The sequence below is a fragment of the Hyaena hyaena genome, unplaced genomic scaffold (assembly GCF_003009895.1).
Source record: "Hyaena hyaena isolate Hyena2069 unplaced genomic scaffold, ASM300989v1 scaffold_606, whole genome shotgun sequence".
Classification (NCBI taxonomy): Eukaryota; Metazoa; Chordata; class Mammalia; order Carnivora; family Hyaenidae; genus Hyaena; species Hyaena hyaena.
Genome location: NW_024081238.1, coordinates 493,710 through 517,514, shown reverse-complemented (window position 1 = coordinate 517,514; position 23,805 = coordinate 493,710). Strand labels below are relative to the sequence as shown.

The window sequence follows — 23,805 nt, the reverse complement described above, 5'->3', positions numbered from 1 at the left end:
TAACCTTGTATTTTAATAATGCCTTGAAATATTAAAGGGTATATGTATAAAGGGACTTACGCTGATTACAGTTTATGCTGTATCCATTCTCTTTATGAAATCTTAAGGTTACATATTTTTACGTTGCTGTATTTTTTATATTGGAGTAATAAGTATAGAGGTATGTAGATTTTCGCTTATTCAGATGTGTTATGTATCGGAATTAATTGTAGATGTTAAAGTTCAGGAATAGAATCTGATAAAACCTTTGTGTACCTATGAAATGCGTAAATGTTCTTTACTTCCAGTGTCTGATTATAATAATAAGAGAATCACATGGTTACTTCTTTAGGTGTAAAAGATCAGCTAACTAAAGAAAATGAGGAGCTTAAACAAAGGAATGGAGCTTTAGATCAGCAGAAAGATGAATTGGATGTTCGAATGACAGCTCTTAAGTCCCAGTATGAAGGTCGAATTAGTCGCTTGGAAAGAGAACTCCGGGAGCATCAAGAGAGACACCTTGAGCAGAGAGATGAGCCTCCAGAACCTACTGCTAAGGTAGTTAGCTAATTCTGTGTAAATGGCAAGTCATTCTGTCCTTGTACATTGTACTTGAAGGTTCTGATGATTTAGCAGCCTTCGTCAGTGAACTCTGTAAAGTATACAGAGAGAATAAAATATTTTGATGGCATTGTTTAGTGGACTCTTGTAGGGTAGACGAAATAATCCATAATTTTCTTTTTATAGGTCCCAGAACAGCAGAGGCAGATCACATTGAAAACAACTCCAGCTTCTGGTGAAAGAGGAATGTGAGTTTTAGTTCTTTTACAATTTATCTGTTTTGGTTTTTGTTTTAAGTTCAGGCAAGAGTTAGTGACCTTTGAGGAGAAAACAAATCTATATTATAAAAATGCATGCTAAAGAGCTGTTTATCTGTACAAAACTGCATTATGTAGTTGCAACCCTTTTTTCTAGAACTCTTGTTTTCAGCATACTTTCAGTCTTATCAGGTAGATCTCTGTGACAAAAAAACAAGATTATCTTTCATCTTTTAGACTTCTGGAAGGCTACTGATGTTCTCTGTGATGTTACATGATAACAAATGGAAGAGGCTAGGCGGAGACCTGAGTTCAGTCATCAGCAGTTGAACACATTCTGCATTATCCAGAGGCACCATTGTAGAGCATTTCCTGCAGTTTTTAGTGCTTAAATTCAAAACCTCTTTAATAAGACTTATGAAACATTTAGTAAATAAAAATAGAACTGTACTCTATAATTTTTTGTAAGGCTGCCAGAAGTACCCAAAGCAGTGTTAGGAAAAACTGAATAAAAAGGGTCTGAGCTCATATCAGAATTGTACTTACTGAACACTTGAGGAAACACATGGTGTTCCCTTTTTTTCTTTTTTAATAACAGCTTTATTGAACCCCACAATTAAAATAAAACCTCACAATTTACCTACTTTAGCGTACAATTGGTGTTTTTTGTTTTTTTTTAAATTCTTTTTAATTCCAGTATAATTAACATACAGTATTGTATTAGTTTCAGGTGTACAATATAGTGATCAACAATTCTCTGCCTTACTCAAGTTACTCATCACAATAAGTGTACTCTTAATCCCCTTCATCTGTCACACCTGCTTCTGGCCCCCCGCCCCAGCCACCTCCCCTCTGGTAACCACTAGTTCTTCATATTTAAGAGTCTGTTCTTTGTTTCTCTCTTTTTTTCTTTATTCATTTATTTTGTTTCTTAAAATTCCACATATGAGTGAAATCATGTCATGTTTGTCTTTCTCTGGCTGACTTATTTCACTCTAAACCCATCCATGTTGTTGCAGATTGCAAGATTTTAGTCTTTTTATGAGACTGAAATAGATGTATACACACACACAACACACACACACACACACACACGCCGTATCTCTTATCCATTTGTCTATTGATGGATACTTGGGCTGCTTTCATAGTTTGGCTAATGTAAATAATGCAGTAAACACAAGGGTGCATATATCTTTTCAAATTAGTGTTTTCATATTCACTGGATAAATACCCAGCAGTGGAATTATTGGATCATATGGTAATTTTATTTAATTTTTTTAGGACCCTCCATACTGTTGTCCAGAGTGGCTATGCCACTTTACATCCCTATCAGTAGTGCATGAGTGCTCTCTTTTCTCCACATCCTTGCCAACACTTGTTATTATGTGTCATTTTAATACTAGCACCCTGATTTGTATGAGGTGGTACCTCATTGTGATTTTGATTTCCATTTCCCTGATGATTAGTGACGTTAAGCATTTTTTCATGTGTCTGTTGCCACCTGTCTGTCTTCTTTGGAGAAATGTCTGTGTATTCTGCCCATTTTTTAATTGAGTTATTTGTCTTTGTGATATTGAGTAGCATGAATTTTTTATGTAAATTGGAGATTAACTCATTATCAGATATATCTTTTACTAATATCATCCCCCATTCAGTACAATGTCTTTTGGTTTTGTCGATTGTTTCCTTTGTTGCACAGAAGTTTTTACTATTTTTATGAAGTCCTGATAGTTTAGTTTTGCTTTGGCTTTTCTTGCCTTGACATTGCTGTGGCCAGTGTCAGAGAAATTACTGCCTTTGCTCCCTATAGGATTTTTATGGTTTCAAGTCTCAGACTTAGGTCTCTAGTCCATTTTGAGTTTATTTTTGTGTGTAGTGTAATAAATTCATTCTTTTGCATATGGCTGTCCAGTTTTCTCAACACCTTTGCTGAAGAAACTTTTTCCCATTATGTATCCGTGCTTCCTTTGTTACAGATTTATTGACTATATAGTCATTAGTTTGTTTCTGGGCTCTCTATTCTATTCATTGATCTTGTGTCTCTTTGTGTGCTAGAACCATACACTATAGTGTATGGTTTTGAGTAGTACACTATATCCTTTTTTTTTTTTTTAAGTTTATTTTACTTATTTTGAGAAAGAGTGCATGTGCATATGAGCAGGGGAGGGGCAAAGAGAGGGAGAGAGATCCCAAGCAGGCTCCATACTGTCATCCCCATAGAGCCCAATGAAGGGCTTGATCCCACAACCCTGGGATCATGACCTGAATCTAAATCAGGAGTCGGACGCTTAACCAACTAAGTCACCCCAGGTACCTCTGCTACAGTAGATCTTGAAATCTGGGATTGCAGTACCTCTGGTTTTGTTCTTTATCAAGATTACTTTAAGTGGCACATTTTGTTTTGATAGAATATATATACTTTATAAGGAATATTTATAGTAACTTTATATGAATCATTATTCTTGCCTTTTCCCCCCCGTAAGTGCCAGCACATCAGACCCACCAACAGCCAATATCAAGCCAACTCCTGTTGTGTCTACTCCAAGCAAAGTGACAGCTGCAGCTATGGCTGGGAATAAGTCAACCCCCAGGGCCAGTATCCGTCCTATGGTTACACCTGCAACTGTTACAAATCCTACTACTACCCCAACAGCTACAGTGATGCCCACTACACAGGTGGAATCACAGGAAGGTAAGTAAAATAATAAAAGATCTGATCGGACTGACTGGTCATTTAGATTTATTATGGGAAGATGACAGTAACTTCAAGGATAAATGAGGCTTCCAGTGAAGCTAAAGACAACTGTGTTATAGTGAAAGTGGGCAGTTAATATTTTCAAGTGTGTGCCTCCCAGGATACTTGTCAATGCAGTGAATTTCCTTTCTCCTTCCTTTCCTTTCTGCTTTGTTTTGTTTTTCATTTTTAAGCTGAAGGAGGAGGAAAATAACACACCTATAAGTAGATAGCATGTTTTTCTAAGTCCAGTTTTTTTACGTCTAATGGCTTAGGAAGATGATAGGAAAGCCACCTTAGAAAACCATACTAAATCACTTACTCAATGCAGATACCACTTTTTCACTGAAACTGTCTGTTTCATTATTTTCTCCACTTTGTTCCCATGACTAGTTTCTTGCTCCTTACTAATCCTTAATAAAAATTTATAATTCATCTTGGGCTTCTTCATTTACCTTATTTGGTTACAATTTAAATAAAATCATAGATGCAAAGAGTCCTAGAGACATATTTATTTAATTCAGCCACCAAACTGCACATTACCATGTCAGTCACATAGGCAACACAAAAATGCATAATACATTAATTACCTTTTCCCACAGTATTTGCCTAGTAAGTGGTAAGAGATATATACACAATGTAAAATGTTACCTGTAACACAGAAGGGAAGGAAAATCCAGGTTTGCTAGGAATAGAAAACTTAATATATTAAATGTAACAATTATTTTTCAGCGATGCAGTCTGAAGGGCCTGTGGAACATGTTCCAGTGTTTGGAAGTACAAGTGGTTCTGTTCGTTCTACTAGTCCTAATGTCCAGCCTTCAATCCCTCAACCCATTTTGACTGTTCAGCAGCAAACGCAGGCTACAGCTTTTGTACAGCCCACCCAGCAGAGTCATCCTCAGATAGAGCCTGCAAATCAAGAGCTGTCCCCCAACATAGTAGAAGTTGTACAGAGTTCGCCAGTAGAGCGGCCATCTACTTCCACAGCAGTATTTGGCACTGGTAAGCTTAATTTTATTTTTTTGTTGTAATTTTTTAAATTTTTAACTTTTTTAAGGTTAATTTTGAAATGAAGTTAGACTAGACCTATGCATTTTATTATGATTATGATACATATCTTGAGTATTCTTGGTACATACTTGTTTTCTAAATGTTATTAGGAAGGATGAATGGATGCCTAACACTTTATTTCATGTTTACTACTAGATCATTCATTTTTGTCATGAAGATCTCCTCCAGTTATTTTGACTGATTTTAAAGATGATACAACCCCATAACATTATATGTAACTTAATACAGGTCTTGAGGGAAAAAAATATGTAAGAGAAGACCATAGAAGATTTTCAAATCTAAACATACAATGTAAATTTTTTTTTATCCAAGGAGTCTTGGGTTTTATAACAATAGAAGTTCCTATGTAAACTTCTGAATACCAATTATGTATCAGTACACAGTGAATCAAATGTGTCACTGTATAAGTTGATGGGGTTTATTAACCACAGGTAACATTGATAGTATAAGACCATTGATTCAGAACAGATGTACGGGGGAGGGTAAGAGGGAGAAGGAGAGAGAATCTTAAACAGGCTCCACACCCAGTGTAGAGCCCATCTGGGCTCATCTCACAACCATGAGATCATGGCCTGAGCCGAAATCAAGAGTTGTTCACTTAACCGACTGAGCCACCCAGGCACCCCCGTTGTTCTTTGTTTACACATATGTTAACAGGAATAAATTACGTTAAACTGTTCAGTTAAGTGTTTACTGTGTCTTTCTTTAGTTAAGTGACCAAAATGTTTCAGGTATTTACTTTGTTTCATTCAGTTATCATCCTCTAATTCAAGATTTAAATTATGTAATTTCAAAGTGTCAGCTACTCCAAGTTCTTCTTTGCCTAAACGGACACGTGAAGAGGAAGAGGATAGCGCCATAGAAGCATCTGACCAAGTCTCTGATGATACAGTAGAAATGCCTCTTCCAAAGAAGTTGAAAAGTGTCACCCCTGTAGGAACTGAGGTAAGATATTCTTTCATTCACACTATTAGGTGAATGGACCTGTTGGAGCCAAAATCGATTACCTAGAAAACTCTTAATGAACTTACTGCAAAGCTTCAACTGATAGCTCAGGTATTGTTGCTGTTGCCAACATTTTTTTTTTTATAATTCTTGGCATAATTTTTAACTGAATTATTTCCCATTTCGGTTTAAAAAAGTTATAAAAACTTGTATTCCATTTCAAAGTTGAGTGGGGTTTTTTTAAATCAAAGAATAAGGAGTTTATATCTCGTGGACATTTGTAAACTATTGCCTGCCATCTTTCTCAGATTAACCAAAACTGTACTCCTTTATTTTCTTTTGTCGGAGCAAAAATACCATGAAACTTAAATTAAGACTACTAAATTAATTTCCTTAGCATGTATTTAATTAGTGTTTATAAACTTATACTGAAGAGGAATGTGGTTGATTATATTATATAAATATAAGAGCATTTCTATGTATGTAATGAAAGAGCAGCTTCATAAGATTATAAAGTTTTATTGGGAAAACTAGGTGAGCAGGTGACTCTATCTAGTGAATTGATCTGGTTAACACACTTGTATATTATGAGTCAGGAAGAAGTTATGGGAGAAGAAAGTACTGATGGAGAGGTAGAGACTCAAGTATACAACCAAGATTCACAAGATTCTATTGGAGAAGTAAGTAAAACACATTTAAAGTAATAAATTGCTGTGTTTAATGAATGGAATCAGCTTTGACAAATTGAAACATTATTTAGACTATTTTTTAAACTTCGTGCTTTTATATTTAATGAAATATTGGAATTACCATTGCAATTTCCTTTTTGTTTTACTCCTAATTAGTATACTGTCTTATAAACTTTGTTAAAGAGATGTTATTATTATACTTAGCACAGATTTTTGCAGGCTAAGAATTGTCATGAGTAAAGATTATCCATTCTTAACTCTTTGGAAAGATGAGTGCTGGTTGAGTCTTGAGTTAATCCACAGTGCCCCTTTCATGGTCCTTTATTGCTCTCCCCTTTTTTGCTTCTCTTACTGGATTAAAATAAGCTATGAAAGGAAATACATTTGTATATTTTTTTCAATTTTTGAACTGTGAGGCTTCTCCAGAGGCAGCCTCGCTAGTGTGTAGACTCTGAAGCTATAAACCATTGGTTCTGTTCCTATACCACTTAGAAGTTGTGTGACTACAGCAAGTCACTGATGCTCCCTAAGCCTTAATCTTCTCATCTGTTCGAATAACATAACATGATTTTTAGTATCGTAAACACTAAAAATACGTGGCAGGTACTATTTTAGGTACTATTACTTTTCTTCTATTCCTCTTCCACAATAATTGAGAAATTATGATGCAGTAATACTAATAGTTTACTGATAATTAACACAGTTCTCTACTATGCATGCCAAGTGCTCTGGGAAATTAGCATTTATTAATTTAATCCTCAACAGCCTTGTTATATGATGCTCAGATAATTAACTACCCAACTTCTGCTAGTACTTAAAGTCAGCTGTCTAGTTTCTAATTATACTCCTCAGCATGAAATAGTACTTTCTGTTGGGATAAATTTTTAGAATCATTCTAAAATTATCTATATAAAATTAAGGAATTTTTTCAAGCAGATCGTAAACAACCATTGATTGCAAATAAATTTTAGTTTCTTAGATGCATTAATTTTTAAGTTAATTTTCCCTATTTTCCTCAAAATAGTTTCCTTAGAAAACTAAACCTTAAAGATGAATGAATGGTACCCTAAATGAGCTCTATTTTATGTATCTTTCAGAGTGTCCTATCTGAACAGCATAAAAACAATTCTGAAATAATACTTGAATGTCTAACTTATTGCCAGACTTGACCAAATTATAGTAAAATCTGTACAAAGCTTTTTCTTGAGATTGGCAAAATTGCCCATGACTCAGAAGTACCATTTGGCATTCCAGTCCATTTTTAGCACTATCTACTGATGTGTAACAGTTCATTTTTCAGATTTTCTGACAACGAAGCAAATGTTCTTTGTTAGCATTGCTATTCTTGAAATATGCATGTCCCTTTGTAGCACGTTTTTAATTATATCATGAATTATTCATTTTTTTCCATTACAGCAAATATAATCTTTGTGAATGAGTTCACAAGACATTGTTTTGGGCTTGTGTAAAAAACAGATTCTGCTGAGTGCTTAACCAAAAAGTAGGCATTTAATTTTTTCTAGTTAATAACAAAAATAAAGCTTAAATTACAGTTTATTTCAGAGGCTAACAAGATAGAATCATGAGAGTGAATTAGGCAAAGAATTATTTTCACATCTAATTGTCTTTAGTGTGGTTTGAAGGCTTAGTATAGCGAGTTTTTAGGGAGAGAAGTTCCTTTGTAAAAAGACCATAATAATAGGAGCACCTGGGTGGCTCAGCCTGTTGAGCTTCTGACGTTAGCACCTGTCATAATCTTGTGGATCACGAGTTCCAGCCCCGCATCAGGCTCTGCTGACAGCTCAGAGCCTGGAGCCTGTTTTGGATTCTGTTCTCCTCTTATTCTGCCCCTCCCCCACTCATGCATTCAGCTGTTTAAAAAACAGACAGTAATAATAGCTTATTTTGTTTAGTGTGTTTTCCAGGCTATTTCTGATTTGGGAAATAAGTTTTTTTTAATAATAATAATAAATTGCAGGCCCGTGAATATTCTTTTTTTTTTTAAATAGTTTATTGTCAAGTTGGTTTCCATATAGCACCCAGTGCTCATCCCCACAAGTGCCCTCCTCCATGCCCATCACACCCATTCCACTCCCCTCCCACCCCATCTGCCCTCAGTTTTTTCTCGGCATTCAAGAGTCTCTCATGGTTTGCCTCCCTCTCCCTCCACTGCCTTTCCCCCTTTCTTCTCCCCCACGGTCCTCCGTTAATTTCTACCTAATCCTCCTATACGTGCAAACATATGGTAGCTGTCCTTCTTTACCTGACCTATTTCGCTCAACATAACACCCTCAAGGTCCATCCATGTTGCTAAACATGGCCAGATTTCATTCTTTCTCTTTGCCATGTAGTATTCCATTGTATAGATAAACCACATCTTCTTGATCCATTCGTCCGTTGATGGACACTTAGTCTCTTTCCATGTTTCGGCTATTGTTGAGAGTGCTGCTGTGAACATTGAGGTACATGTGCCCCTGTGCATCAGCACTCCTGTATCCCTTGGGTAAATTCCTGGTAGTGCTATTGCTGTGTCATAGGAGAGTTCTATTGTTAATTTTTTGAGCTCTCCAACTCTTCTTTCATGTTCCTGGATCAGTTTCTCTCTCTTTTTCTCAGTTTCCTCTTTTTCTATAAATATGTCTTCTAAATCGCTTATTCTCCTTTATGCCTCTTCAATGCGTGCATTGGATGCCTCCATTTTATTAGGTATCTCATTTATAGCGTCTTTTAATTCATCATAACTATTTTTGAGCTCCATAATTTGTAGCAATAGTTTCTCTGATGTCCTCCATGCTTTTTTCAAGCCCAGTGGTTAATTTTATGATTCTTGTTCTAAATTCTTGTTCAGTTATGTTGCTTATTATCTGTTTTGAGCAGTTCTTTAGCTGTCATTTCTTCCTGGAATTTCTTTGGAGGAGAGTTCCTCAATTTCGTCATTTTGGTTAGCTTTCTATCTCTTGTTAATTTTAAAAGCTTGTTGTATACTCTGCCCCTGCGAGTTCTGCTGTATTAATGAGGGCTCTTTGACTTTTCAGGGGCTGTCCGTTCAAGAAGTGTTCTTTGAACGGTGTCTCTTGGTTTCTCTTGTTGAGCATTTGGTTATTTTGTTTTCCTACTCGTAGTGGTATTTGGGACTCTCCACCATGTGTACTTTGGCTTGTTTCTTGAGGTAGCTGCACTTATGAGGTTTCGTTCCCAATGTGTTCTGTCTCTTTATCTTCCCAAACTCCTGTGGCTCCGTGTCTTATGACTTCAGGCCTTCTCTGTTTGAGAGATGGGTGCAAGCGAAATGCACGGAGCTCCCTGCTTCTCCTCCATCTTGCCCTCTCTCAGTATTTCTTTTTTTCTGACTTTGGTCTGCAACTGCACTGTTAACTAATCACATTAGCTATTGAACACTTGAAACAGAGCTAGTCTGAATTGAGATAGGCTATGAGTATAAAATCTACATTGGATATTAAAGGACTTAATTATAAATTTTAAAAGGTAGAATACCTATGTAATAATTTTTAGTTTGATTACATACTGAAATATTTTGTATATGTTAATATTAAACTGATTTCACTTATTTCTTTTTATAAATGACTACTAGAAAATTGAAAATCACATATGTGAGTCATTGTGGATCACTTTACGTTTATGTTGGACAACCACAAGTGGTTTTTTTGTCTTAGATATACAACATCTCACTGATAGTTTTAAGTATATTTGACTTAAAAAAAATTTTCAAGTTTCCCCCCCCCCCAACACTCTTAAAAGGGAGTCACCCAGGGAGATTATACTCCTATGGAAGATAGTGAAGAAACCTCTCAGTCTCTACAAATAGACCTTGGACCCCTTCAGTCAGATCAGCAAACGACAACTTCATCCCAAGATGGTCAAGGCAAAGGAGATGATGTCATTGTAATTGACAGTGATGATGAAGAAGAGGATGATGATGAAAATGATGGAGAACATGAGGTAAAAATCAACCATTGTTTTTAAAGTGCTATACATAATGCTCAAATCTTTAGAACTGCTAAATCATTAACCAGTAACATCTGCTTCCCTGTCAGTTTAAATAGATTATTTTGCTTTTTTTATCCCAATAGTTCTGTAATTAACATTTTATAATGAAATTGAGCATAGAACAAGTGATGAAAAATCCATCTTTTTTTTTTTTTAATTGCTAAGCCCTTTTAGAATTTGCTAAATCTTATTGATAACTAACGATTTAATTGTAAGCTCTATCATTTCTAGAGATAAAAAAAGTAGGGTTGCTTTTTTTCTTGTATAGTCACATACTTTTTTCAAAAATAATGGAACTTTTTGTGGGCTTTTTTTGTTTTGTTCTTTGTGGTTTTTTGTTATAATTGAAGAATATTTTAAGTGAAACTTTTTATTTTTCATTTGGGGAATTATTATTGACAACTGTTCATTTTAGATTCTTTCATTAATCAAACAGTGGTTTTTAAAAGCTCAAAGTTTAGTATAAATTCAGTATTTTTTTCCTCAATCCCACTTTTTAAATTGAGTATTAAGTGGACCCTAACACTTTTTGGACATTTTGGAGCTTTGATCTTTGAACTGATCTCACGTGAACAGTTAAGATACAGAAGTAATAATTATGGTACTCATTCCAGCAAGTCTCACAGTTGTGCTATTTGCTGCCACTGAAATAATGCCCTGCAATCTCAGGACAGCTCCTGTATCCCGATCACTGGTGTGTCATTGAAATTGTTAAACATGCCATTAGGATGTGCAGAACATGTGTGCTACATCGCAGATCTTTTTTTCCTTGGGAATTTTTCTGCTAGGATTATGAAGAAGATGAGGAAGATGAGGATGATGATGAGGATGACACAGGGATGGGAGATGAGGGTGAAGATAGTAATGAAGGCACTGGTAGTGCAGATGGCAATGACGGCTATGAAGCTGATGATGCTGAGGTAAGTGGCTAGAATTAAGAACTTGCTAGAAAACATACTGTTTCCAGGGGTATACAAAGGTCTGTATTCTCAGAACACTAATGCCTTTTATACCTTTGGGTCTCTTTGTTTGTTGTTATTGTGATTTAGTTTCTTATGTGTTTAAGGCAACTGGTATATTTGCACTTAGTCATCATGTTTTGTTTCTAGGGTGGTGATGGGACTGATCCGGGTACAGAAACAGAAGAAAGTATGGGTGGAGGTGAAAGTAGTCAGAGAGCTGCTGATTCTCAGAACAGTGGTGAGACTTTTTTCAGAGACATTTTTACTTGAATACTTCTGGTAATATTTTCTAAACTAGGATACATTTGATTATCATGTGAGTAATAAAACTTGGTTAGTAAATTAGCAAGCAAGAGATTAGCTTATTCTAGCTTTATTACTATTCTCTCATATAAAGTCTACTATATTCATCACCAAAGTCATTATACTGTCTTTTCTGCCACATCAAACTTCTGTAAGATTCAAACATTCCAAAGTCTGTAAAGTATTGTAAATGTAGTGTGTTGCTGCTGTTTTTATTCAGTGGAAAATATTCAATATCAGTGACCTCTAACAGCAGTAAAAGCAGTTCATAGCCAAAAGAGGTTGTCTAAATCAAGCAGTACATTTAAAGATTTGTGGGTATTGGAGCTTTGCAATGTTGACTGGTTTTCCATTGAATAAAAGATACTATGGCCATTTTAGCATGCTTTTTGTTAAATATTTTAAAGGATGAGTCCAGACCTCATTGAAATATTGTAGGTATTAAATGATTCTGAAAATTATAGAAAATTTTATTTTAGAATCATTTTTAAATGTGTTTTAAAGAATTGGTGATCATCTGGTCTAATATCCTGGTTTTACAGATAATACTAGAGCCAAAATCATAAATGGTCTATATTTAGGCTATTGGGAAAACAGTATGTCTGAGGTTCTGTGTAAACCTGCACATTTAAAAATGCAAGTTATGGGGCTTGTGGTTAAATATCCAACTCTTGGCTTTGGCCCAGGTCATGATCTCACAGTTTGTGAGTTCAAGACCTGTGTCGGCTCTGTGCTGATAGATAGTTGGTTAAATATCCATCTCTTGACTTTGGCCTAGGTCATGATCTCACAGTTTGTGAGTTCAAGACCTGTGTCGGCTCTGTGCTGATAGTGCAGAGCCTGCTTGGGATTCTGTCTTTCCCTCTTCCTCTGCCCTTCCCTACCTCTCTCTCTCCCTTACTTTCTCTTTTTCGAAATAAATAAACTTTAAAAAAATGGAAGATACATGCTCATTTGAATTAAGATAAAGCAAGTGCATAAGCAACCTTTCAGCTTTTAAATTTTTTAAGAAAATAATATTAGACCATATACTAAAATACATTATTACTTTTTAAGGGACTTATAAGGAGATTAATGATCATTTGGAGGCATAATTTACATTTTATAAAACATTTTGTAGATTTAAGAAACATTCTGTGTGTCACGATACAAGAAGAAATATGTTTAGCCCTTATTAAGTATTAAGTTTTTCAGGGCCAATGTTCGTAGCCATTTTTCCCAGATACAAAGCATATTGTAGGTGTTCATTGAATACTTGCTGGAGACTTGCTTTTTTATAATCAAAAATAGGCCTAGTGATCTGGATAAAATTAAGTTAGTGGATGTATTTGGTATGTTGCCAAAAAGTCACAAAGAGAATGCTTTTCCTGAGCACCTGTACCTATGTTAAATTGAAAAATGCCAAGGTTGGGGCACCTGGGTGGCTCAGTCGGTTAAGCGTCCGACTTCGGCTCAGGTCATGATCTCACAGTTTGTGGGTTCAAGCCCGGCATCGGGCTCTGTGCTTAGGAATAGCTCAGAGCCTGGAGCCTGTTTCAGTTTCTGTGTCTCCCTCTCTCTCTGACCCTCCCCTGCTCACACTGTCTCTATCTCTATCTCAAAAATAAATAAAACATTAAAAAAAAAAAAAAAGAAAGAAAAATGCCAAGGTTAAGAATGCCAACCCCCCTGCATGGTCAGAAATTCAAGTATAACTTCTGACCCCCAAAACTTAGCTACTAATTGCTGACTGTTGACCCAGAAGCCTTAGTGATATCATATAACAATTAACATGTTTTTACATGTTGTATCATATACTGTGTTCTTATAATAAGGGAAGCTAGAGAAAAGAAAACATCATTAAGACAGTCATGAAGAGAAAATAGATTTATTGTACTGCACTGTAAAAAATCTGCATATATGGACCTGTGCAGTTCAAACCTGTCAAGTGTCAACTGTGTTTAATTCTTACGATAAGCTTACTGGTTTAGGTACCAATTAAGAATCTGAGACGGACACCTGGTTGGCTCAGAACATGTAGTCGGTAGAACAACTCTTAAATCTCGGGGTTGTGAGTTTGAGCCCCATGTTGGGCATAGAGATTAGTTGAAAAAAAAAAAAAAAAGATCACATAGCTATTAAATGTTATAGCTAGAATCTGATTCCACACCTCAGACTTTTAAAACTACTAAATTCTGTGATAGCCTATTTACTTTCCCACTTGGAAACACCTTCTGTTGTTTTTACCATGTGTGTACAAGACCTAGACATCTGAAGGCCAAGACGTTGAAATTACAAGTTTAAGAAATCCAAAATACAAAAGTACCTTTTGGTTGGTTCCATTAACCAACCAAAGAAGTAGACTCAGAGAGGTTAAGGGACTTGCCTACGGCCGCACAGCTGACAATTGCACTCCTGTTGTCCACACCTCACTACTTTCCTTCTGAAAGCATTAGTGAGGTGAACATTCCTAGGGGCAAGATTTACACTTGTAGGGGATTGTCCAGGTTATTCTGTGATAAATTGAATAGTTCAAAATAAGCTTCTCTCTTCCTATAGGTGAAGGCAATACAGGTACTGCAGAGCCATCTTTTTCCCAAGACATTTCTAGAGAACAACAGCCATCATCAGCATCTGAAAGACAGACTCCTAGAGCACCTCAGTCTCCAAGACGCCCTCCACACCCTCTGCCCCCACGACTGACCATTCATGCTCCACCTCAGGAATTGGGACCACCAGTTCAGGTATTAAAAGTACTGGTCAATCTGAAAAAGAAAGTAAAAAAATGCTTGGCTAAATTTATCTCTCCTCCTTTCCATAAGATACTACTTTTTCCAGAAGTTAAATGAACTTTGTAATGTTTTAACATGTTTTTATAAAGTTTTTTGAACTGAAACTAAACTCTTACTGCTTTTTCTTAAAATATGGCAGTAATTTACTTCATAAATGAAGTGAGTTTTGGAAAAGCAAGGCTTACTGAAAGTTGTGTATAAATTGAAATGGTTACAGTCATCGCAAATAAAGGTCTGGTCACTTTTTCTGAAGGTTCAAAAAGGAAAATGGTTTCTGGGATTTTAATTAAAGTAAATTTTATTTTAGCAGCATATCACCATGTATTTTGAAGGTTTCTTTTTCTAAGGTGCACATGTTTTTTCTTCAAAAGGAAATTGCTGTTCTGCTTAACAAAACTTTTTTCTCTCATTTTATTTCATTCGTACATATTAATTTCCACTTTCCTAATTAATGAAAGAGTTAACAACCCTTAGCATGTAGCACTCTTTGTAATACGGTTGGACATCTCTTCATCAGAAACTCTTAAACTGCGGGACAACTACTAAGGCTTTTAGTAATCTAGCTTGACTCTTACCATGCATTATGGTGTACGGAAAACTGTCAAGTGTAGATTCTTCTAAAATATCACAAATGAAAATAACCTCATTATGTAAAAATATAGCCTTCATGGGTTGTATATGGATCCTGCAATATGTACCAAATCTCCCAATTTAGAATTACCTAAATTGGGCAACAGTTTATGTGAAGAACATATTGCTGTTTGAGCTACAAAGAATAATTAAGCTTTAAGATCCAAAGGCACATTTCCTAATACCTTAAATTAAGGAAATAGAAAGTCAATTAGCTACATACAAATAAAATAGGACCAGAGATTGATTTTAAATATTGGTTAATATTTTGTCTATTGGTTACTAAAATATTTGTTGGTCAGTATGACAGTCTATGCAATTAAAAACTTAACTGCTATTTAAAACTGATTTCTATAGTGCAAATATTAGCAATTTTTCCTGAAAAAATACCCCAATGGTTACATTACCTGCTAACATTCAGTTCTCTAAAGACCAGTTTACTAAGCTAGATCTGTTGGTATTTGGTTCTCGTTTCATTGCCTGATTCCTTAAAACAAATGTAATTCCCTTCTTGACGCAGAGAATTCAGATGACTCGGAGGCAGTCTGTAGGACGTGGGCTTCAGTTGACTCCGGGAATAGGTGGCATGGTAACTATCGACCCCTTACGTGAGAGTGACTCATTTGTTCAGCAAATACTTATGTAGTCCCTATGTGTGTTACTGTCATGCCTGTGATTCCCCATTTTCTGCCTTCATTTCAGCAGCAGCACTTTTTTGATGACGAGGACAGAACAGTTCCCAGTACTCCAACTCTTGTAGTACCACATCGCACAGATGGGTTTGCTGAAGCAATTCAGTAAGTTTACAAACAAGAAACATATTTTGTGACTAATCATATTCTTCCTTTTTCCCTGTCAGTTTGTTTATATTTCAGTGGTTCATTACTTACTGAGTTCCCTTTGTGTCCTGAGCACTGGGGTAGGAGGGTTGAGGATGTAGAGTTGGGGAAAACGATATAAAGGTGAAATATAGTTGCTTCCATTAGGAATTTGAAATTTAAAGGCAGTATAACAGTGTTAAGATCACAGACTCTGGAGTCAGAATGCCCGGGTCCGAAACCTGGCTGTACTGCTTGCCAACTGTGTCACAGTATTTAGGTTCTCTGTTCCTGTGTGCTTTCATTTTACTAGTGGGCATAATAATGCAGTAGTTACTACCATAGCAGTTGTTTAAATTAAATGAACTGATTTATACTAAGATGATTAGAATAATACCTAGTACGTAGCAAATGTCTTGCAGATGTTGATGAAGGTGTTTGTTGGTAATGGCATTGATCATGATGGATGGTATTATTTCAGAAACCAAGCATATGAGGAAACAAATTGTCACATACACAATCTAGAAGGAGGAAAAAAAGGATAAGCAGTAGTCTTTTTAACACAAAAGAAGTGATTTATAGCAACAGTGAGGGGAAATGAATCTGAGACTTAATGGGGACAACCTTGAATTGAGTCTTGGAAAAGAATACTTACCACTTATTGAGCATTTCCATGAATCCGTTTGTTTAAGCTTTATAGCTATGAGCCTAGACACCATTATTGTTGCTGTTTTACACATAAGGAAGCACAGAGATGTTAACAAACAGCAAGAAACTGGCAGTTTTTATTTCTAACCAGTCATTCTGGCTCTAGAACCTGTGCTAACTTGCAGTGGTTACTGCAAGTATACCACTCTTCTTAAAGGATGAAAAAGCTTTCCAAGTGAAAGTAGCGAAAGTATTAGCTGCATAATAGGATATACTTGAATACCAGAATGAAAAAGTTCCACAGACTTGGGAAAAGATTGATTGTTCTTTAGTATGTGGTAATATATGCCCATCAAAACCTATTTTAAACTTGTTCAATTAACCATAACTCAATCTTGGTTAACACAGTTTTCCAAGTCAACTGATCAGTGTCTCCCCCTCCCTTCTGAAACTCAGCCTATCAGAAACGGACTCCAGTAAGCTGGTTCTGAATGACAGGCAGTCATCAGATTCTTGCAGCTCAGAGTGCAAGGTTTTAATAACTTTATGAAGATAAGTTTAAAACTCCACCTGAAAGAAAACGTCCATAACTAAAGCAATAGTGTTGATGTGAAAAAGAAGGAAAATAGATTTAAGAGAATACAGAGGAATAATCCATAAATATTAGTGGCTGGCTAGTGCAGGAAGGTGGAAGGGTGGGGTCAGGCAAGGGCAAAGAGAGAGAATGCTGTTGTATATTCTGGATTGTGGGTGGGCAGATGGATGATAGTGTTATTAGGACAAGGGGAAAACAAGTTTCTAACCATCTAATACTAGACTTGATCTAGACCTTGGGATCCATGTGGTTAGCTCTTTCAGAGAGGAAATGGGCTAGAGGTGACTTATCTATGAGTCAGCAGTGAAAACCCAAGATAAAACTTTGCCTCATGACTTCATTCTCGCTCTTTTTTTGTTGCTTCTCATTTTAGATTTGTGTTGTTTTCAGTGTTTCTACGTGGAAATAGAGATCCAGCAGATTCAGGAAATGTGGGGCATACTTCAGGAGAGCTGAAAGTTACATATAAATCACATATATAAATCTCATATATATAAATCACATATATTCTTATTAAATTCATTGACAATTGATATTTTGAAGATATTTTTATAAGGATTTCTCTATCAGCTTTATTTCCAGTCTGTTTTCTTCCTACTTGGTGCTTATTCTTCCTCCTATATTGTTTTCCATCATTCAGGTTTAAACATGGTAACTTTAGATTTTATATTAAATTCGTTTTTGTCTGTTTAGCTCCCCACAGGTTGCTGGTGTTCCTAGATTCCGGTTTGGGCCACCTGAAGATATGCCACAAACAAGTTCAAGTCATTCTGATCTTGGCCAGCTTGCTTCTCAAGGAGGTAAACAGATAAGTAAATGCTTAGATCTCCTGAATTTGCATGTATTCAAGTAATAAGCTATTCTGATATGATTTTTTTAAATGACAAATATAATTTTTTTAAAAAAATTGATATCTAAGTAACTCCTGTGCAGATTTATGGGAAAAGCTATATTTACTGTTTGTTAAACATTGCCTTACACATAAATCTTACCTTTCCAACCAAGTTCTCGGTTTTTTGAGCATCAGGACTAGATTTTACATTTATATCTCTTCTAGCTCCTATTTGTCATACATGTACTAACTCTTCAGGACTATTTGTTGGACCAATATAAATATATAGGCACAATGAGCCATTTTAAAGTTATTGGAAGAAATGCAGCATATTTTATGTTTAGTTTGATACTTAACATTTCTAGTTAAAAGTATAAAACTAATTAGATATTATCCACTGACATTAAAAGTAAGAAAGATAAAATGTTTAAAATATGTGGCATAAAATGACCCCTAAATTAAGTAATATTAGTCGGCTGTTGAAAATGAATTACGCTTTTGAGAAATTAATTACCTTTTAATCCTCAGTCGGCATCCATATAACCAACTATATTTGTGGGAAGCTGTATGGTATTTTGTAAGTGAATAAGGAAAGCCCAAAATAAAAGATTAATCTATAGCCCTTATTAGCCACATGCTATATTTTTTATATAAATTCCAATTTTACATGACTTTTTTTATTTTTTAGGACAATTCCTAGCCTTAGAAGTCAGGTCTAGGCGTAAATTGAAATGCTGCCACTTACTAGCTTTGTAATTTGGGGAAAATTAGCCTCCTTGAAATTCAGTTTCTTTAGCAGAAAGGGGAAGTCCTATCTTGTAGTTTTGGAATTTTCTAACATAGTACACAATTTCGTTGGGTACTCAATAAAGTTAGCTTCTATGAAATCACAAGAATAGCATTTTAGGTACTTTTTTAAAGGCTACTGAGTATCCATGAACTTAAAGGATGTGTTTTGGTTGCATTTACATTTTTGACAGATTGATTTTTGCTTGATGCGCTAATTAAGTGAGCTACTTGTGTAAGTAAATAAGCAAACTTGTGTATCTCCATGGATTCATTTTTTTCTTTCAGATAATCTGGCAAATTGACGGTTTTATGTTCTTTCAATCATTTGTTAATACTTAAAATTGTCTTTAGGTTTAGGAATGTATGAAACACCCCTCTTCCTAGCTCACGAAGAAGAGTCAGGTGGCCGAAGCGTTCCCACTACACCTCTACAAGTGGCAGCCCCTGGTACGTATCACAGGCAGACTGGTAGATTATGTGCTTTCTTGGTAAAATGGGAGCCTATGAGACCTCTTCTGCCTAAAGATTCGGTAAACCACCAAGTTAAAGTTGTTGTTTCTTTTCATTTTAAAGTGACCGTGTTTACTGAGAGTACCACCTCTGATGCTTCAGAGCATGCCTCTCAGTCAGTTCCAATGGTGACAACGTCCACTGGCACTTTATCTACAACAAATGAAACAGCAGCGGGTGATGATGGAGATGAAGTATTTGTGGAGGCAGAATCTGAAGGGTAAAGGTTTACTTTATAATTTTTGCTTGCTTTAGACTTTTATACTTGTTCTTTAGCCAGGAGACAGTGGGTTCGGCTGTATTTCCAGTAGCTTCCCATTACAAAAATAAACCAAGCCATACATTTTGGAAGACTAAGTTTTTTCATAGAGTAATATATTTTAGGACTTGGATGTTATTACAGCAGATAAGTAATTTTTAAAACATTTATCTTCCTGAAAATTAGATGATGTATTCTAGAACAAAGTATTTCTTTAAAATCACTGGTACCCTTCCATTAATGTAGCTGCTTGAACTTTTTCCTAATAAAGATGTCTTTCTGTGAAAATTAGGAAATGACTCATTTTCCATTTTGTAGTGGGCTGTTGAGTGAATCTCATTTATTCTTTCTTTATGTGCATTTAGAACTTGATGTCTGAAATACTGACTTCTTAAAAATTAGAAACCTTCTAGTAGTTTTTAAGACCTGACTACATTTTTTTAACACCTCAGTTATAAACAGCTTAACAAAAGAAATATTTCATGACACATCATCTGGATTTTTTAAGTTAAAGGGAGTAACTTATTTTATTTATTTAAAAAAAATTTTTTAAATGTTTATTTGAGAGATAGCGCAAGCAGAGGAGGGGCAGGGAGAGAAGAGAGGGAAACACAAAATCCAAATTAGGCTCTAGGCTCTGAGCTGTTAGCACACAGCCCAATGCGGAGCTCAAACTCCTGAACCATGAGATCATGACTTGATAGATGCTTAACCAACTGAGCCACCCAGGCACCCCAGAGGGAGTAGAGTAATTTAATGCAAAGAACCCCTGGACTATGGTCTTGGAAAAGTTTTTAACTTTCAAGGCAGAACCTAATTCTTTATAAAATAAAGAAGTTCGACTACTTCATAGTCAGAAGCATAGCTAGAACTAGCACCCAAACTTCGTAGGTAGAGTTCAAAGATTTTGTTTTACTTATCAATATTTTCATAGCATAATTATAGGCCAATTCTAGCATATGAGAGAAAAAGCAGGCCTGTTATTATGCTCTAACACAGTGCTGCTTAATTTTGGGGAGGTTACACACCTTGCTGAGAATCCTAGCTGTCATTAATTTCATACCATGTATATAAGTCACTTTGTATATGTCATTTCTGACCCACACAAAATCTCTGCAAAGTATTATCTCCAATTTACAGTGAGAAAGCCCAGACTCAGAATATGTTAAAATAACTTGCTTAGGCCACTGGTAACTGGCTTAGACTGGATTTGACCCCTTTAGCCCCATGTGCTTTACACTTCGTTAGCACTTCTCAACTTAAGCAGGTAGTTATGAGAGAGATCTTTCAGATACATTATTACTAATGACTGTACTAAAGCTTGAAGATAATACTGGAGTAGATTCTAAGCACTGTGGACTGTTACCTCACTTCCATGTGTTTTGATGTGCTTTTCTGAGTGGGAGAGAGAGTGGTGAAATTACAGGGACTGAGCCAAGAAATCACATACCCACAGCGTGTCTCATCTAGGCTAGAGCCCATAGTGAATTAGTTATTAATAATTGTGACTTACAAATTACGTCAGTACTCTGCTTTCCTAGAAACTTGTTTTGAGATTTCAAAATCTAGATAATATATCTCTTATGAATGTCAAGAATGTGAACATCCTTTGTCAAAAAAAATGACAAGGGAAGCAGAAACTAAATTTGGAACATGTCCTAGTGAGAGAGAAAGAAGGAAAAAGCCACTTGAGCTCTCTTTTCCACTGCCCCTTTAACAAAACAAACCGTTATCAATGTCAGAGTCTACAGCCTTGAGTTAGAGGGGACCTTGAGGTTATTTAAGTGATAAACTGTATCAAAAAGAGGTTGGCAATGATTTCAGATACCTCGAAGTTAAGTTTTGTATTTTCTAATCAATTTTTATTTTCTTTTCTTAGTATTAGTTCAGAGGCAGGCTTGGAAATTGATAGCCAGCAGGAAGAAGAACCTGTGCAGGCATCTGATGAGTCAGATCTTCCTTCCACCAGCCAGGATCCTCCTTCCAGTTCTTCTGTAGGTAAGGTCCTGCTCTTGACGACTGCACAACCTCGATCCATCAGACTTGTTGGCAAAACACGATTTTATCAACAACAAATTGGTAATTCTTTTTTTTCCTGGATTTAAAATGCCTTACTTCCCATCTCCTGCCTCTTGAAGCCAAAGCCACTTCATGTTATTTTTGCTACATTTGGGGGTTCTGACATGAGGTTGGATTTGGAGAGTTGAAGGGTAGGAGGTGTGTTGCTCAAAAAATATTTGAAATTTACTGATGTATATAAGTTCAAAGTTTGGCTTTCTTTTCAAGTACGTGAGGTTAACTTTGAAAAAGGTGATTATTATGTATCTTTCCTACAGTAAAAACTATCTGGCATTTTTAAAAAAGTAGTGAACATTTATTAAGCACTTACTGTGTATCAGGCCATATTCTAAGCCCTTTACATATATTCATTTAATTCTCACATCAAACCAACATAGTAATCACTCATATGAAAACTGAGGCACAGAAATGTTGAATAATGTAGCCATAGTATATAGCTAATAAATAATGGACAAGCCAGGATGCAAACTCAAGAAGTTTGGCTTCAGGGACCCCACTTTTAAAACAATACACTACACTAGCTTATCTGTCTCAAAGTTTTTAGGTAAGGAATTACTTTTATTATTGAAGAACTTACCCATCATCCACTCTGATTATTTTTATTTTGAATTGTTTATAGCAGTAATTTTCTTTTTTTTTTTTTTTTAATGTTTTTTTTTATTTCTAGGAGAGAGAGAGAGAGAGAGACAGCGTGAGCAGGGGAGGGTCAGAGAGAGAGGGAGTCACAAACTGAAACAGGCTCCAGGCTCTGAGCTGACAGCACAGAGCCCGACGCGGGGCTCGAACCCACGAACCGCGAGATCATGACCTAAGCGAAAGTTGGATGCTTAACCGACTAAGCCACCCAGGCGCCCCTATAGCAGTAATTTTCAAGTTCTGCTACGGAACCATGTTCTGTGGAAGACCTGCTCAGTTATTACTTTTTTCAGTCATGGGGCTTTACTATCTCGAGATCTCTTCTCCTGCTTTTCTCAGTGCTTTTCTCTGACACATCAACCTATGAACCAACATCCCTAGGCTCACATCTCACATCTGCCTTGTTACAGCTAGTAGCTTTAAATGTGTGCACCTTTCTTTTATTATAAAATATGGGTAGTTGTAATTATCAAATTAGAAATGTCTATAAATTATATAACTCAGTGCATTACATTCAAAGCTCAAGTATCATAATGATCTTAATTATTAATAACAGAGTTACTAAAGTGCTAATGTCCCATGAGAATTCTCTTCATCTGTAGAGTGGGCACTAGTTATATCTCACCAGGGCTTGCATAAGAGAATACGGTTTTGTTCCCTTTTACAGTATACTATGAAATTAAGATGTCGACGTTTTTTGGTAATATAAAACACTTAAGCCACCTCATCTGAGCAATTGTTCATTTGGTCAGTAAATATTTGATTGCCTACCATGTACTAAGCAATAGAAAGCATTACTAGAAAAATGACATTACAGTAAAGACCTGGAAAGGGTAAGGGAGCAGAGCTGTGCAGTTTTTGGGGGAAAGCATGTTTCAGATGAGAGATACAGCAGGTGCAGAGCCCCTAAGACAGCAGTGTGGTATATTTAAGGTCAGCCTGGAGGCCAAGACCACAGTAAGACCAGAGAGAAACTAGTGGGAGACAGAAGGGGGTGGTAAGGGGAAAGGCCCATAGATCACTGTAATTGCTTTGGCTTTCATAAATTTAGGAAGCTTTTATTTTTTTTAAGTTCATTTATTTATCTTGAGAGAGAGAGTGTGTGTATGTCGTGCATGTACATGCACATAAGTGGGGCAGGGGCAAAGAGAGAATCCCAAGCAGGCTCTGTGCTGTCAGTGTGCAGCCCAACATGGGGCTCGATCTCACAAACTGTGCGATGACCTGAGGCGAGATCAAGAGTCAGATGCTTAACCCACCTGAGCCACCCAAGTCCCCTGGATTTAGGAAGCTTTTAGAGGGCTTCGAAGAGAGTAGTAATAGATCTGACTTAAAGACTTAACAGTATCAGTTTTTCTGCTGTGTAAATAAGAGACCTGAAAATGTGTAATGGGCAGAAAGAAGGTGAAAATTCAAAGGATATCTTACTGTTTCAAGGTAAAGGCAGTGATGTTTTAGGCTAGTAGAGTTTAATTTATGAGAAGAGGTCAGATTTGGGGATATATATTTAAATTTGAGCTGGCAAGGTTTGCTAATGATTGCATCTGGAGTGTCTGGAAACAAGAGGATTCAAATAAGGATCACATTATATTGTAGGGGTTGTTATTTCTTGAGGGAGGTGATAATGTGGTTTTTTATTGTAGTTCCCACCTTCTAGCACAGTGATACCTGGATAGGCACTAGGTGAATATTTATTAAATGAGTGCAGTGAATTATGAAAAACCTC

The 23,805-nt window shown here is 36.1% G+C and overlaps 1 protein-coding gene across 4 annotated transcripts in view; it reads left to right on the top strand.

The window, feature by feature from the left end:
- TPR (translocated promoter region, nuclear basket protein) overlaps positions 1-23,805 on the top strand; it is a 62,969-nt gene that overhangs the window by 38,094 nt on the left and 1,070 nt on the right. The window contains exons 34-49 of one of the 4 annotated variants that reach the window (XM_039257186.1): positions 332-537; positions 727-788; positions 3,281-3,489; positions 4,264-4,536; positions 5,402-5,550; positions 6,147-6,230; positions 9,999-10,199; positions 11,036-11,167; positions 11,357-11,447; positions 14,051-14,235; positions 15,434-15,502; positions 15,616-15,710; positions 17,668-17,774; positions 18,947-19,042; positions 19,169-19,325; positions 21,244-21,362. In XM_039257186.1, the coding sequence (XP_039113117.1) occupies positions 332-537; positions 727-788; positions 3,281-3,489; positions 4,264-4,536; positions 5,402-5,550; positions 6,147-6,230; positions 9,999-10,199; positions 11,036-11,167; positions 11,357-11,447; positions 14,051-14,235; positions 15,434-15,502; positions 15,616-15,710; positions 17,668-17,774; positions 18,947-19,042; positions 19,169-19,325; positions 21,244-21,362 (2,235 nt within the window). The remainder of the gene's footprint in view (positions 1-331; positions 538-726; positions 789-3,280; positions 3,490-4,263; positions 4,537-5,401; positions 5,551-6,146; positions 6,231-9,998; positions 10,200-11,035; positions 11,168-11,356; positions 11,448-14,050; positions 14,236-15,433; positions 15,503-15,615; positions 15,711-17,667; positions 17,775-18,946; positions 19,043-19,168; positions 19,326-21,243; positions 21,363-23,805) is intronic. The other 3 variants (XM_039257183.1, XM_039257185.1, XM_039257184.1) reach the window with 3 other exon arrangements.